The following is a 16,183-nucleotide window of genomic DNA, read 5'->3' as shown; positions in this document are numbered from 1 at the left end:
TCCAGTAACTGTAAGAGGTAATGGAATTTGTCCAGAAAGACGTCTGCCCTGGGCTCGAAAGATTCGAGCAACCCCGGGCATCAAACCCTGATCGTGTGCCTAATCCAGGATATTTTCAAACCAATATGAGCCAATACAGGGTGGGAGGGAACAGAGGCTCCCCCCCCACCCAGGAAAATAATGCTGTAATCCTGGGAAAGGTGCGTGGATCTGATCAGAACCACTTTTAGGGGAAGATATGTTTATTTTTTAATCGGGGTGTGGTAGAAATTTTTTTTAAATAAATCAATCGTTGGGGTGCTTTGCCCCATGGCACAAACCCCACGCCCGGGAATTTTGCAATATTTTCATCTCCTTTTACAGGCTTCAGCTGGCAGCATATCGGACCTCCTGCCACTCTCCTGTTACGGTTTTGGGGCAGGACTTTGTATTTTTATTGATTTCTGATTTCAACATCAAGACCGCCCAGCTCCATAGCAACTCTGGAAAGGCTTTAAAAAATGAAAATATTGGGGAGGGGGAGCAGAAGGGGAAAGTTTGCAAATACGAAATCCACTGCTTTCTCATCGCAGGGGACCGGGGAGCCTTTCAATCAAGCCCATCAAATCCACACTTGTGACTTTTCACAAGTTGGGGCAGGCTTTGAAAGACAGAAGGCCAATTTTCTGGCTTCGGGGGGTGGGATTCGTTCCCCTCCGTGTTTCCGGCCCCTGGGGCTTGGGCCAAAAGTCCTTGACGTCAGACATGGAAACGCCCGTAATCATCATTTGTTGGGCTGGGAGAAGATTCCCAGATGGGAGAGAAGGTCTTGGCCTTTTCCGTGCACGGGACAGATAACAACCGAGGGTTTGTTTAAAAGAACAATCCTTCCTGCTTGCTTTGCATTACTCCGAATTCAAAATCACGCCTTCTCCAGAGCGGGTCCTTTTTCAGGGGGGTTAAGAAGGGCAAGAGGGACTTTTGGGGTGTGGCCAATGGATATCGGGGCACGCGTCTTCAGCTGGAGGGTGCAGGAATGCGCAAATCTGCAGGAAGGCGAGGCTGGTGCGAAGGACAAAGGGAGCCAGGGTTGAAAATGTAATACCGTGGGACTGAGGCCAAGCTGCAGCCGAGCGGGTCTCGGGTTTGAATTCCTGCCCAGGGAGGGAGGCGGCTGCATGAATTGAAGAAATAAAGGCTAACGTTCACACATTCCACGCATCCGTTGCATTCCGGACGCCCAGCGTCAACCCAATGTAATAATTTGCATTTTTAAACGGGGCAGGGAAGGCCTCGCCCTTACGTCCTTCAAAGGTTCGGACGGGCACGAGCTGCGTGCTCCAACAGACCGCCCACCCCGCAGGGGCGTCGTGACTGTTGAGGCTTCGGCCCCGTTGTTTCCGCCGAGGGCAGCAGTGTTGGTCTGGCCACCCCTGAGCATCGTTTAAGGCCCCCCGCAATGAAGAAAGGAAGGAGCCATGCTCACTTTGGCTGCGGATGAATTCTGCAGCGCTTGAGGAAGCGGCAAAAAAGGCCCAGCGCGGACCCTTCGTGGGGCACCGGCCCCTCCCCGGCATGCAAAGCTGCAAAGGAGTCTCTTCTCTGTCCGAGGGGCCCTTCCACCAATAGCCAAGGGGCTTCTCTTGTCCATCTCTGCTACTTTAAAAAAAAAAATCCTCACATGTAGAAAACCAGCATGTCAGAAATGGGGCGGAGGCAGCTCCCTGAGAGGCTTGCTTTCCATCTGCAGAGCTTTCTCTCCCTTGGCCGGCGGTGCCAGGGCACGCCAGCATCTTGCCAGCCTGCAGCGGGGCAGGGCCCGTTTGCAATTTCAGGCCGCAACGCATGCGGCGCTGATGTTGTTGGCACCAGACGGGGCTTTGTGCTTTTCCCTCGGATGATTCACTGGGGACGGTTCCAGGCGGCGGTGACGCCATGTTCTCGTGCAGGTTCTTCCTCCCCGCTGCTTAAAAAGCTGTTTTTTGTGGTTTCCTGGTGGGTGGTTTCCTTGGGGGATTCTGCACATGCTCAGGGGACGCCTTTCCCTTTGGGGAGGGGACCCCGCCCATGCACAGAAGCACTCAGGCTCCAGAATGGCCTTAAACGAGGGCTCTGGACCTCTGAGCACGTGCAAAGGGCTCCTCCTTAGCAAGAAAGTGTTTGCTCTGCAAAAGGGGAGGTGACCCCCGGGTTGCGATTGACACTCCCCTGGGCCAATCAGAGAAAACGTTGGGTTACGTAAGCACCTGGATGAGTCAGGAAGGATTGAGGCTTGATTTGCAAGGCTGGGGCGTGGTTCGTCACGCCACGCTAGATTGGCGTTCGGATTATCCAATGGCAGGCGGGGAGTGCTCAGGAAAGGCTCGAGCTGAAACGTCATTGGAGCAGCTCTTGCTGCAGGCGAGCGACGCGCTTTTGGGCCGGACTGGCACTTCTGAGGCCCAATCCAAGCCGCGAAGCAGGTGAGCCCGCGGAACTGGGGAGGCGGGACGACGCCCCGTTGGATCCTTCGACTTGATTGACAGGCCCCAGAGCCAAACAAGGGCCGCGCGCATGGGAGCGGGTGAATAAATCGCGCCAAAGGAGAAATCAAGTTGTTCGCCATGAGCCGAGGAGGCAATTCCTCACGTAACGGCCGCTCGCTGTGACGCCTCGCGCCGGAAGGGGCGGAGCGAACAGCGCGGCGTGCATGCGTCGAGACCCGCCCGGCCAAGACGAGACTGTCGCGCGAGCACCGTTACGCATGGCCACGCCCCTCGGGTGACGTCAATAGCCGGGTCCTTCTCGCGGTCATTTTACCTTTGGGAGGCGAGGGCAGCGGAGGTCAGTGGCGCGCGGGGACGGGTGGAGGTCAGAGGTCACGCGGTGAGGGGCCGGGGGAAAGGGCAGAGGTCGCGCTGGCGGGTGACTTCCCGCCCCTCCCTCCGGGGTGCCCAGGCGCCCCCTCCTCCCGCGCGAGCTGCAACAACAGCCCTGCGAGGTGGGCCGGGTGGGCTTTTCGACGGGGCTCGCCCGGAGGCGAGTGTTTTGCCCATTGAAAGGGGGCTTTCGCCAGCTTCGCCCCCTTCCCGTAGCCGTCGCCGTTCCTCGGGGCTTCCCCGTTATTTTTATTGTTTCAGGGCGGCGAAGGCGGCTCATAAATGGGGCAAACCGGTAAATAGGAGTTTAAAATTTGTATTTCTTTTTTTTTTTGTAATTCGTGGCTGAATTTAGCAGGCACAAAAATGGTGCAGGAGCCATAATGTGAGGCAATACATACATACATGCATACATATACACACCCCACACGCATACATATACATATATATATGTATGTAATAGTAAAAGCAGTCTAGAAATTAGGACAGATTTAACGGCATGACGTTCATTGCCGCAGCTACAGGCAGCCCAGTCAGTCCTTCACATCGTGGCAGAGCCAGAAATCCTCCTCAAGCCCCAAATGGGGCGTTTCGCCTTTCCTTCGCCCCCCTCAGCCGCCCCACCGGGCTGAAACAGGTGGGGAAAGCCGGGGGGGACCCAGGAATGAATGAATGAATGAACATCAGAGGGGCCTGGAAGGGGCTGAAGGTCAGACCCAGCTTACAGTATTTATTTATTCCCAGGCCGCCGGTGGCTCAATCGCTGACGGCGCTTCTTGACCTTCACCGGTCACCCTTTTCTGGCGTAGGACGGGCCTCCCCTCCCAAAACACGGCCCTGCTCCTAATATTGGACTGCGGTCCCTTCAGCCCCACAACCGCCGCATCTGTCGTATTGGCTGGGGGAGATGGGGGATGTGGCCACCGGGGCGGGCAGCTAAGTTGCGGGGAGGACAGGTGTCCTTTGGGCTACAAGACTAAACCTGGATCCAGGACAGCAGTGGTCAAACTGTAACCCACATTCTTTCGACAGGTGCCGCCCCCAACGCGGGCCTTTCCTCCACGGCATCGCGGTCACCCGGATAGAGGGCTGAATTGCGCTGCCAAGAAGTGGGTGCCCGGCATTGCACAATCATGCTGAGGAGCTGGGCGAGGCTAAGCAGGGCCCTTCCTGGCTTCGTGGCCCCTAGAAGTGGGGTGCAGGCCGCAGTTACCCCCACGGGGGTCCTCCGTCATTCTTCCCACAAGGTACAGGGGAGCTCTGTAGCGAGGGTCAAAGGATTGCCGAGCGTGCGACCTTTCCCCAGCCAACCCTGAGAACATTTTCCTCGGTTTGGGGAATAACTTTGATCTGTCACGGATTTCCTGTGCTGTTTCCACATACACTCAGGCTTCACCCTGACCCGTTCCCACAAGCGCTGTAGCTCGGTGGGCGTGTTCTGCTCACCTGTGTCCGTTCAGCTCTTGTAGCTTCTAAACCGTGTTTAGTGGGTGACCCAAGCTGCTACATCTTTTTCAAATAACCACGGTTGAACTGGAGCAGCCTCGCTTAGGAAATTCGAGGCACTCTTGTAGTGGTTGAGTTTAGATCCGGTCACCCCTTCTTCCCCTCTGCAGTTGTTTTACCAACCCATAATCTCCACCTTCCGTCTTTCAGATCTGGTTGACTCCATCAGAGAACAGCATAGATCGTGCGGTTCCCAATTCTAGCTGGAGCCAAGAGATGCTCCACCATTTCAACCGATACATCGAGATGACAAAAGATGGAAGCTGGCAGAAGCTGCCGTCTTACAGGAGTTTCTACGAGCATTTTCCAGGCAAGATCCCTAACTTCCTTTTCTTTCCATATGCAAAGCGGCGCCCTCAGTATCTGCACGTTGTTATCATATCAGCAATTTTTTTTAAAGAAACACAGGGTACCACCGTTGAAAGCTTGTTTTCTTGTGAATGATTTGCTTCCTTCTGTCTCTCTGCTCTGTCAATGACTGCCTGAAGCCCAGTTTTATATAGAAGTTGATTTCTGCTTCCCGAAGAAACAGGGCTAAGGTTTCGGTGAGCCTCCATTGGAAAATAACTCTAGTGTTGTTGGTCGCCCAGGAAATTTGGGGGGGCATTCCTGCCCGTTGATCAGTCCTACACATTTGGCCTTGCTGAGCTTATGGATTGAGTGTGGCAGATTTAAACAATTTCCCTTAACGGCATTTGAAGGGCAGAACAGAGCAGAGCCCAATCCAGATTATTCGGTCTCTTCTCACCCCACCCTCCAAGCTGTTTCATCCCCACTGTCCCCTTTAGCAGGCCTCTAAACTCAATAAGTTTAAAAATCGGTATCTGGCGCCTGCTGAGGTTGGCTTTTGCTACTTCCACAGAAGGGCACGAGAGGTGCGAATTACAAAAACGAAGAAACCGCCTCTTTCTCAGAAGTATCGACGAGGAAGGCATGGGGTTCGAGTACGTGATGTTTCTGAATGCTACGGAGAAAAGAATGGTGTGTCTGTCCCAGTTGGGGCCCTATCTTGAAGGACCTTCAGGGTAACCTTTAAAAAAGTTCCTAATTTTCCAGTTTGTAAAGACTCTTAATCTTTCTGTAGAGCTGAAGCTTCAGACTAAAATTCTGCCCTCAGCTGCTTCCCAGCGTTACGCTCAGCTCCCAGCAACTCCGTGCCGAATGTCTCCAATTGGGGAAAAGTTGGTCTTGCTAGTGAAAAACAAGACCTAGATTTAAACTGATGAAACCAGCATCCTATCCCAAGTCCTATTCATTCTCCCTCATTGTCCAAATGTCTGGGGGTGGGAGTTTCCTCCTTTGGGCATAGAGCCTCCCTGACAGCGGTTGGGTTCAACTGCTCACTTGGCAGTCCGTTGCTAAATAACTTGCTGATATCCATTGGATCTCTTTTCTCCTGGCTTAGAATCTTTTAAAATAGTTTGCTGCCACGAGACACTTTCTCCGGCATTTTCGATTCCTTTTTGAAGGGGAGTCCAATGGAGTTCAGCCTCCCCGCCCTGGTTCCTGTGAGGTTGAAAAACATCACTTTTGTGACTGGCCTTGTCAACTCCCTTTGCTCCCTCCTTGGCTAGTTTTTCACTTTGATTTTTTTTTTTTTTTTGCCTCCAAGATTTGCCCACGGTGGTTCCCTTGCCACTCTTCTCGACAGCACGCTGGGGGGGTGTGCCATCTGCGTCAACCGCAGGGTGCTAACCGCTAACCTCTCCATAAACTATAAGAAGTAAGTGCCTTAAGAACAGGAGAAACACTGAGGTGGGCGAGTCAGAATGGGCCGTGTGTGTGAGCTCTTGCTCTTCATGGCACCAATTCTGACCGGGTTATTGTGGGGCGGGGGGGTTTCTTCCTTTTTTTTGGTCTTCCTTTTGTTCAAAAGTGAGTCTCTCAGCCTCCTAATGAAATGGGGAGGAAAAAAGTAACAATAAGCCTCTTTTCCCCTCTTTCAGCCCCGTTGCGCTGGGCTCTGTGGTCTTGGCAGAAAGCAGGCTGGATAAGATCGAGGGCCGGAAGATCTTTGTGAGCGGCGAAATCCGGAGCGCAGACAGGCAGATCCTCCATGCAGAAGCCACTGGTGAGTGACTCCTTTCACCTTTGGCGGCTGCAGCAAGTACCCTTCTGGATTTAACCTCTTCGTTTTTCCTGGGTTCTGGGAAGCAGATCCCCGCCAAAATCCACATCTATTGGGCTGAGGACACCTCCCTGGGTCTCTCTTCCCACGAAGGTTATGTTCTAGCCCCTTGGAGGATGTCAAGCTGCGGAAGACTGCCCCACATGAGAAATGGGGAGTAGAAGGAATACTCCCACGCTCCCTGTGTCCTGGAGAGTGCAGGAGAGATGGGATCAAGAGTACTGACCGCTAGAGAGGGAAACAGATGCCTTTGGTGGAAAGGGGTTGCTCCACAGAGGGGAACGGGGCATGACATCCCGGCTTAACCTCAGAGCTGAGAACCAAGAGACCCTCGATTCAGACCTCCAGGTTCCAGTTTGGTCTCCCCTCTTGAACAGGCAGCTTCAATCCCACCTGGTGCCCTCCAGCCTACAGTTCCCAGAATTCCAGGCAGGGTGGCCCAAGGCTTTTGAGAAGTCTTGGTTAGATCAAGAGAGGTAGATAGACTGGGGTTGCCTGACTCATGTTTAGGTAACGGGATATGTTTATTTTCTCAGCCTAGATGTGTCTGAACAGCACGGTTTTCCTTCTCCCTCTCTCTGTTTTTTAGCCCTCTTCATCCAACTGGAGTCCAGCATTTTACCCCAGGAAAAAACAGTGTTCGAGTAGATCTTTTTACCCACCTGGCTGCCCTGAGCAATGCTGCACAGATCCTCATCCACCTCCCTCTTCCTCTCCTCTCTTGCCATAAGCCACTGCCAGTGTTTCGTCAGCCTCCCGGTATCTCTCCAACCATCTCTTCACAACTTGGTTGAGCACCAGCCCATGAAGAAGTACGACCAGCACTGGTTTGGTGTTGCGCACTTTGTCGTGCAAGGGGGGCTGTGAATCCCAAAAGAGGAACAATCGATACTGCTTATGTGAGTGTCACCTTACAGGTCTGGTCTTTGTGCCATAGCACTAAACCCCAAGGATGTTCTCTGGCTGCTTCCAAACTAAGTCACCCTTTTCTGGTTCTTCAAGGATATCTGTATTTTTCTGCCTTCAAACGCAGCAGATCTTTTCTTGGGGGGAGAGCCTTTTTGCTTCGAACTGCTGGAGTCCAAGAAGATGGGATCAGGAAAGACTGATCCCTCGGGGATGCTAAGGAACGAATACTTTAAGGTTATGATTATTTGAAGCACTTTAGCCAACTAGATCCCTTTTGGGTAGAGAAATCTGGAGGCAGAACGAGAGTAAGGCATGAAGAGAACACACTTATATGGTTTGCGGGGCTTGGCAATGTATGTGGAAAGTTGGTTCCGCAAAACAGCTTCTGGCAAGTTCAGGGTCACCAAAGAGAGGACTCCTCTGGTCAGAAAGCTTGTCACCTCAAAATGAACAGGGCCTCTGTTCTTCTCCCGGGGTAAGTAACAGAACACCTTTATTACAGTCCCCAACCAGAAAAGTATATTAGTTATGTAATAACACTTGCAAAGCTTAGATGGAAGTAACGTAGATACTTCTAACAAGGAAAAGGACGGCGTCAAAATAAAATCCAGCGTTTACTTGCAAGAACTTGAGTATTAAAAATCAAAAACTTGAGAGTGATGGGTACTTTGGAAAACTTTGCAAAGGTGTAAACGGCGTTCTGGCCTGACTTTAGAAGATGATCCAGTGATGGGACCTCCTGGGGTCGGTGTGGGGGGGGAGAACGTGGGTCAGAGGGGGTCTTGGCAGCTTCAGAGGCCATTGAGCACAACGTCCTGGATTGTCTCTCGGAGTTGGGGGCGCTTGACAGTGGCTCCTCTTCTAACCTGGGGGATGATTTTGGAGAATAGTGTTAGATGATCAGGCTTCAAGAAGGGGGGGCCACAAGGTCCTATTTTGTATGATAACTTTGGGACAGACTACCTGGTTGCCCGTCTCCGCTGTTACAAAGACCTGAGATTTTTACCCACGCATTGAGAACCAGAGCATCACCTTGCGATCGCCAACGAGTGAGCATCTTCAGTGGGGCTGCTTGAAATCTGTGGGGTGCGTGCACTTACCCTTTGGGGTGCCTGTTAAATGCCTCCCTCTTTGCCCGGCTTTCTGAGTGCCTTGTAAATGGGCTGTTTTTGACCCTTTTCAATTGTCTTTTATACCAATGTTTTAAATGTGGGTTTGAGTAACAGCATGGAGATTGCTTGTGGGAAGAGAGATATAAATGTATTTAATAATCTTTTCATGTCTCCGCTTGCTCTCCTTGGGGAACCTGTTTGTGCAAATGTCTCTTGTTCTTCCTGTTTCTCCTGATCCCAGTAAGGAGGGAAATGGCCACGGACAGGTGGAAGAAGGCAGTCTTCAGCATCCCACGTTGCATACTATCATTAATTTTAATTAATGGATAAATGTTGCAAACGCAGGTGCAACCAGGTCCCAGAGCCATAGGCTAGATTTGGAAGATGGAAAAACTGTCCAGAACATGCTGTGCCCAAGAAAACTCACCGATGTGTCCAAGGTCCACCTGGGAGTCAAATTCAATTTTAATTATTCTGCCCAACCCTGGATGGAGCACCTGAGATCCCGCATGTAGGCTGGTGGGTTTAGTTTTTCTGCTTTCACTTGTGGGGTGGACGCCTTCGGTCCCTTGGTTCGAAGGTGACCTTTCTCTGCAGCAGAAAACCAGACACCCCATCCTTTCCTGTCCCGTCCCATCGAATAATGGATCATTATTCCAGTTGCAAGACTGGGGAGAGGGGTTTTCTCCCGTCCCCGTAGCTATAATATGATGCCTCCCGGATGAAAGTGCTGCTGTTTCCCACTGAACTGTGTTTCAGGCCCAGAGTGGTGAAAAAAATTCCCATTTTTGCGCCCCGTCGTAGCCCACAGGCTTGGGAGATAGCAACAAAAAAAGGACACTCTCTTTGTGGCACCATCAGAGCAACAGAGTCTCTGTTTGGTCCCTGGCTGCGCTCAGGTCAAACTGGTGTATTTTTATTTTTTTTTTCCTATTGGAGAAATTGGTTCAGTGTGGAAGTTCTTTTAAAATGGAGTAATGTGTTGGGCAGGGCAGGTAACTGTTTGTCCTGCTGATTGATGTGTGGGAAGGAGGGCTAGCCCTTGCATTGGCTTGGGACTCCCACGGAAGATCGCAGATCAGTCACATTTTGAGATCAAATCGCTGCTCAGGGATGGGCTGAATGCCCAGGGTGAACAGGGCCATCTTAATACAATAGTCCTTGTGTATTTCTTGCTGGCCCGATTGATCTAGCTTCCCCGCAACATTCACACCCCCAAAATCTCTGCGGCGGCACCGGTCAACTTTCTTACTATACCAGGCATTGTTCTCTTGCTTCCCTTTAATTTAATTTAAACCGGGGAAGACAGTTCAAGAGAAAAATCGAAGCATCCTTTCCTTGCATCTTCACCCCCGCCGTCGGGAGCAATTGATTTTATTTTTATTTTAACTGCGTTGTCATTTGTTTATTCTCTTGGTACACCGCTGAATCGGAAAGGCCCGCCGTGGATCACACCAAGGTCCCGTAACATGTCAGCTTCGATCTGTGAGAGCCAGCTCTTCGATTGTGAGCTTCCGCTTGGTGGAGGTTACAGTGCTAACCTTGATGGGCCCAATTTTTAGAGGGCCTTCTGTGAAAAGGGTTCAAGGGGAGACGCTCTTTGCTCTTCTGGCTACTCCCTAAAAGGCACGAGGCAAAAAACAAATTGGTTGGAAAGAAAAGGGAGAAGTGTACTTCAGACACTATTCTTGGTTCTCCTGATACGGGGGAACCTTGCGTCACTGGGAGGCTGTAACCCCGGTTTATGCCACTGCTGGGCAGAAAAACGAGATACCAGCCAATTCTGTAAACGGGGACCCGAACACGCACACACCCCTACCTTTTGAACATCAGGAAGCCCTCGTTGGCTAACTCCTGCCCTACAACCCCTCTGGGGTTGAACGAAAGTGGGAAACGCCCAACAAAGGATGTTTCTTCCATGTATGCCGAGTAGGCGCATTCAGGGCATTTAAGGAACGTTCAGGGGGACTGATGTTCACGCACACGCACATCCTAAGTGGTTTGTTGGTACATAGATGTCCAGGGAGTAGGGAAGCCGCTTACAGAGAGACTGTATGCATGTCTGGTTGAACGGGGAAGCCTACAGGGTCAGAAAGAGGTCCAGTGAAGCGTTTTCTGGAGTAGATGAGTAACATCAACACGAATATGAAGTTAGATTGCCACTGTGTGTACTTGGGAGCAGAAAAAGCTCAGCCCCTTTCCATCAGTGTGGTTAAAAGACAACAGTGGGAAACATCTGGAGATGTTTACCAGTGGGATGGCCCATTGGGATGCCACAGTGGAGACACATCTGCCAAGTTGAGGAGGACAACTTTGGGGAGGAATAAATCATGTCTGCACATCTGGGCATCTCTCCTGTATCTACTGACATCTTAAATACCAGTCGAGCGACAGCATCTATATTCTGTCTGCCCAGGGAAAATTCTCCAGATGTGGGTTTAAAGTCAGGTGATCAGACCTGAGTCTACCCTGGAAGTTCCCGGCAGATAATGGAAAAAATGAAGCAATTCAAGTAAAGTTCAGCCCTTCTAATTTACGGGCGTGCCTTCACCAGAAGGAGGAGCACACAGGGTTACTCCATTTGGCCCTGGGTGAGTGTTCCTCCGCTGCTGATTGATGGGAAGAGCCTATTAAAGCCACCGCTTTTGGGGTGCAGGCTGCACATAATGAGGAACCAGTGAGGAGAAGACATAGGACACCCTTCCCGAAGCTCAGCAAGTCAGAAGATCAAAATGCATACTATCTTGAGGAGCTTCAGCCAGGCGGTCAAGGGACTGGCCACCAGGGTACCTTGTCTGGCAACCACGAAAGAACTATTCGCCCGGCATCCTCACGTGCTGTTCAGGAGGACCTCCACTGTGAGTATTGGGGAGGGTTTAAAAGGAATGGGAAGGACACCCCCCAAAGTAGAACTTTTCATCCCTGGTTTTGGAGGACCATCTAATAGGTCCTGGGTTCCCAAAGGAGTTATCTGGCGAAGCTGCCCCAACTCGGTTGCCCCGATCCCTTGCTCTTACTTGAATTAGACTTAATTTATTCAGAGATGGCTGCTCCTTTTCAACGCCTGGTCGTCCATTAGACCCTGCCCCAAACGTTTCCCAGTCTGTCGAATCCAAGGCAGTGTGGATGGAAGCCCACGCTAAGTCCACTCATTGGTGAAAATGTTGTTTCATTTATCTCTTTAATCAGCGCTCATGGCTGCCCAACCCTTCCATTGCGACACTAACATCAGAGTAAAAACAAGTCAAATATCCAGAAAGTTAAAGTCTTGATAAATCCAAAGCCAACCACAATCATTCCATCAACGGGCTCAACCTCGAGGGTAAGAGCCAGGTTTTCAAAGCCTTGTGGAAGGTCAGCAGGGTCAAGGCCGTCCAAATCTCACAGCATGCTGTTTCGTAGGGCGGGCTCCGTCCCATGATGGGTCTTTGGGCGTGTAAGTGTCCCCTTGAACGTTTTTTAAGCAACTTGAACGCGTGTGGTTGGGACCCACGGATGAAACATCCCTCGTCTCCATCTGATGCTGGAGATGCTGAAGGCTCCAGAGAAGATCCACCTCCTGCATTCACAGGGGGCACCCGGGGCCTGCCCACCCTGGCAGACCTTAGGGACGGGCAGCGAGGATATAACCCAGCCGTGTGCCGCCGAGCGTCTCGGGGGCCCGACAGCGGCCCTCCACGCGAGCACCCTCTCTGCCTTGCTCCCCAGCAACAGCCCCACCAGCACCTCATAGACCACGGCCTCCCCAACCCTAGCTGGAGCCGAGAGATGATGGGCCAGTTTGAGAAGTTCACCAAGAAGTCCGAAGACGGATTGTGGCAAAGGATCCCGAGTTATAACAATACCCTGGACTCCATTCCAGGTCAGTGTCTTCATCCCCCTTCAACGGTTCCCCCGCGGTCACTTTGTTCCTTCCAAGCGGTTAAGGTGGGACCCTGACCCCCAGTCTTCGAAGGAGGATCTGATTGTCTAGGACTCTGTTTCTCGACCTTGGCCCCTTGAAAACGTGTGGACGTCAACTCCCAGAATTCTCCACCCTGAAGAAGACGGCTGTGGAGGATCCGCCAGAAGCAAATTGATTTAAATTTAAAAACAAAAAAAACAGGAACGCCAACTCCATCCCCATCCGTGGCAGCGTTCTTCCAGAACGGAGCCTCCTGGAGAAAAGCTGGCACCTAAATCCGATCGATATGGCGTTTCCAACTTTTACACTTCTTTTTTCTTTTTGGCTCCCCTCTCTCTCTTTTTTCCTTGCAGTCTACCGCAAAGCAGAATACAATGTGGAAAAGCTAGAAGGCACCCTTCTGTTTGTCCGAAACGTGGCTACCGAAGGCCGCGGGTTTGAATTCGCTATGTTTTTCAACGGCGCGGAGAAACGAATGGTGGTACTTCTCCAGCCGGGTCTGTATTTGGAAGGGATGATCGGGTAAGCTCGAGCGGGCGGCGGGTTGATGGAAACGCCAGCCTTCTCCACGCCCGGTCGGGCTTTCTTCCCTATTCCCCCAGTTTCCTCACTTTCAAGGAAAAACACCTCCTCGCTTATTCCAATCATGGAAACGCGAGGCTGCGGATAAACCTGGTTAAATTCAGTTTGAGGGATGCCGGACAGGAGCCGGGAAAAATGTCCTGGCGCCGGAAACTCTTGCATCCTTTAAGCCGTCCTGCCCAATTCATCTTGGAGGAGGATTTTTTTTAAAAAAATACTATTAATAAACCTTTTCCTGGGTTTCATCAGGAGAAGGAAAGACATTCCAATAGATTTGTTCAGGAGATGGGCAGCCCCAAACCTGAATTAAATACGTAATAAGTAAAATTGCCGCTAGCCAGGCTGAATCTCCTGACACGCCCTGGATGTCTCTATGGCAAGGAGGATCTTTTTTTCAACCTTGCTCCCTGGCAGGAAAAACATGAATGTTAGAAAGGCGCCTCGCTTTTCCAGGCCCACGCCCTACAACCGCGAAACTGATTTTGGAAAGCAGGAAGAAGAAAAGAGATGGTACCTGCCATCACTTCAACCGCGTTGTCTCCCCCGCCGAGGTTCCTTTTGGCTTTTTGGAACAGAGGCGAAATTCACTGCAGAAGAAAAACTTCTGCAAAACTTTTGCGGCCTGGCTTAGCCTCGTCAAGCCTGGGACGCTTTCTCAGATGACGCTCCTGGCCCAGACTCAGATTCCTTTTACCTGATTGTCATCTTGATTGCAGCTCTTCCTCCTGTTCATCAAGGTTATCGTTACAGCCCATGGCACGAATATTTAGTCTGTGCCTAATCATCAGAGCTCTTTTTAGTTACACCCATGCGCACCCAGAGATGCCCTTGTTCGCTCTCTCCAGTTTGTTATGTTGTTTCACTGGGGATGCTTGCTGTCAGCCCTTCGAGGTGGTCCCAAACCCTGAGTACTAACACTACTTTTAAGGTAGGGTTACAGTTAAGACAAACTTGCAAGTCTGAAAGCACATCTCTCTGTCCTCCCTCGCCTTTGCAGCCCAAGAAACTAGGGAGGGTCCCTTCTGGGATATCTTCCACACTCCCATGCCTTCGGTGGGCTGAGATACCTCTTATCCGGCCGTCGCCCTGGCTGCGGCTCTTCCTCCTCTTTTCTCACAGCCCATGGCCCTCGCTCAGCCGCCTCCCCCTCTTCTGATTTTGTCTCCTGTTCGATCCAGATTCATGCACGGTGGGGCCATGGCTGCCATCCTCGACCACACCTTTGCAAGCTGCGCCATCTGTGCCCTCGGAGTAGGGATGACCGCCAACCTCTCCATAAACTACAAAAGGTAAGCAAGAGTTCGCCCGTCAACACTGACCCGGCTTGTCGTCCTAGGCAGTCTGTGTCTCCTCCTCGGTCTAGGGCCAACAAAGCCAGGCCAACAAGTAGGTGTAACTCAGGAGAAGGGAGGGTGATATAGCTTGTGCTAGGCAGCTTACTCTCCCTTGACTTGTGGGCGGGGGAGAACCCACAGAGAGATTTAGCTGCCAGGAAAGGTCTCTGGTTGATGACAAACCCACCATTCCCATTCCAGCCCCATCCCACTGGGCTCCGTGGTCCTTGTGGAAACCAAGGTGGAGAAGATGGAAGAGAAGAAGACGTTCATGTCCGGGGGTATGCGGAGTGCAGATGGTCGTCACGTTCATGCAGAAGCCACAGGTAGGCGCCTCCCAAATCAAACTCGGCTCTCGCCCATACTTCTTTTCTCAAGAAGCCCTGCCGTGCCACACTGCCACAGGGGAAGAACAGGGCACAGAGGCGCACTCGCCATCTATTTCCTCTGCTTCCAGTTTTCACCCTCAGTCCACTCCCTTTTCTCATCCTCTTGATTTATCCTGGAAGCTGCCTTTGGAGCGAAGGCAGGCTTGGTAGAAGACGGGGGTCTCTGTTTTCTGCAGGGCAGGGCGTGGAAGTGCTGAAAGGGGTCTTCACGCAGGTGTGGATAGGTGGGGTGGAAGCACCTTGGGATCCGGGACCGGCAGCTTTGCCAAAGCGGAGACATCAACGTCTTCTCTCCCAACTGGCGACTCCCTGGCCGAGTCTCACCCCGTTCTCCCTTCCTTTGCTCCCGTCTCTCTGGCTGCAGCTCTCTTCATCAAACTGGACATGAAGAACCCCAAGTGATTCTCCCAGCCCAACCGTGACCCTTCGTGGGCTTTCTCAAGGGAGTCTGAAATCTCCCCTTTCGTTGGAAACACAGTTCTCGGGGCCTCATTTCCTCCAAGGCTGGATCGTCTGGGACGGAGCACCGGGACTAACTTTGAATCAAGACAAGTTGCCCGCACTTATTCTCATCAGTTTTCAGAGGCTTGGGGAGGCCTCATTAGACCTTTCCTAAAGATTTTGGATTGGTTTGTAGTACTTGAAATTCCCATGAGAATGTCATTCTTTTTTTTCTTTTTACCCCCCTGATCATCTTAGGGCTTCAGCTGCCTCGGCAAAATCTATCCAAGGGTTCTCTTTAAAAGATAGACGTGTTGCTTAAACCTGGTTCTTCGGAAAATCACGGGAAAAGAATGAATGTGTTTGTCGCTATCCTTTTTGTGATTTTGGGGCGGATGATGCAAAGAGGAGCGTTGTTCTGAATAAAGGGTGACTTGGTAAGAAATCAAAATCTTGCCGGACGATTCAATGTCCAAACAAATTATGCTTGGGGTGAAGCGGGGAGGGCAGCAGTGCCCACGTTTTGAGAGAGACGAGCAACTAGAAGTTCTCCAGATGTTTTGAACCCACTCAACTAGCACGGCCACTTAGAAGGGATTACTGTTTGGAAACTATCTTCTAAAATATAAGGTTGCCCACCCCTGATGTCAAAGATCACAATTGCTCCTTATCACGCAATTTTATAAAGACCTACCCAGAAGGATGTCACTCCATTCCCATCGCATTTCTTCCAAAGAGCACCATAGATGCATGCATCCGGTTGGATTTACTCCTTGCAATCAGAGTCCAGCATCCCTTGCTACTAGGGGTGTTCCCCAGGCCTTGAAATGTATAGCTTCCAATGCAATGGGTGGGCCCCCAGCGCAGGCACTGTTTGTCCAGTGAATTCCGGCAGGCTGGAGTCACAACTTCTCAAAGTACAGAGAGGGAAATTGAGCTTGGATGTTAACTCCAAGAGATGCAGAAGGCGTGGATGTTACTGGATGTAACACCTGTACAGTGGTTCAAACATCATCGTTGTTACTCACTGTCTTCCTTTGC

At 51.3% G+C, this 16,183-nt stretch overlaps 2 protein-coding genes across 4 annotated transcripts; both read left to right on the top strand.

Annotated features, from left to right (window-relative positions):
• The first annotated feature begins 2,638 nt into the window (after positions 1-2,638).
• On the top strand, positions 2,639-8,655 carry LOC103051027 (acyl-coenzyme A thioesterase THEM4). 3 transcript variants are annotated; one of them, XM_007428805.4, is made up of 7 exons: positions 2,639-2,802; positions 3,870-4,084; positions 4,494-4,653; positions 5,206-5,287; positions 5,956-6,066; positions 6,290-6,414; positions 7,061-8,655. In XM_007428805.4, the coding sequence occupies exons 2-7, from the start codon at positions 3,971-3,973 to the stop codon at positions 7,117-7,119; spliced, it is 651 nt and encodes a 216-aa protein (XP_007428867.1). In that variant the 5' UTR covers positions 2,639-2,802; positions 3,870-3,970; the 3' UTR covers positions 7,120-8,655. The 3 variants fall into 3 exon arrangements, with proteins under 3 accessions (XP_007428867.1, XP_007428866.1, XP_015743660.1); XM_007428804.4 differs by having other exon boundaries at positions 2,645-2,802; positions 5,206-5,368; XM_015888174.3 differs by lacking the exon at positions 2,639-2,802 and adding an exon at positions 3,108-3,132 and having other exon boundaries at positions 5,206-5,368.
• A 137-nt stretch (positions 8,656-8,792) lies between these two features.
• On the top strand, positions 8,793-16,126 carry LOC103053373 (acyl-coenzyme A thioesterase THEM4-like). The gene is given in 6 exon segments (XM_088137185.1): positions 8,793-11,350; positions 12,201-12,354; positions 12,750-12,918; positions 14,157-14,267; positions 14,514-14,638; positions 15,066-16,126. Coding segments are annotated over 6 exon segments (1,011 nt in total). The 5' UTR covers positions 8,793-11,224; the 3' UTR covers positions 15,392-16,126.
• Positions 16,127-16,183: the final 57 nt, after the last annotated feature.

Source organism: Python bivittatus, unplaced genomic scaffold (genome assembly GCF_059951505.1).
Source record: "Python bivittatus isolate LINGU-HERP-01145 unplaced genomic scaffold, Pbiv_v1 ctg000180_np1212, whole genome shotgun sequence".
Classification (NCBI taxonomy): Eukaryota; Metazoa; Chordata; class Lepidosauria; order Squamata; family Pythonidae; genus Python; species Python bivittatus.
The sequence above is the reverse complement of the archived record's forward strand: the minus strand, read 5'-3'. Positions and strand labels throughout refer to the sequence as shown.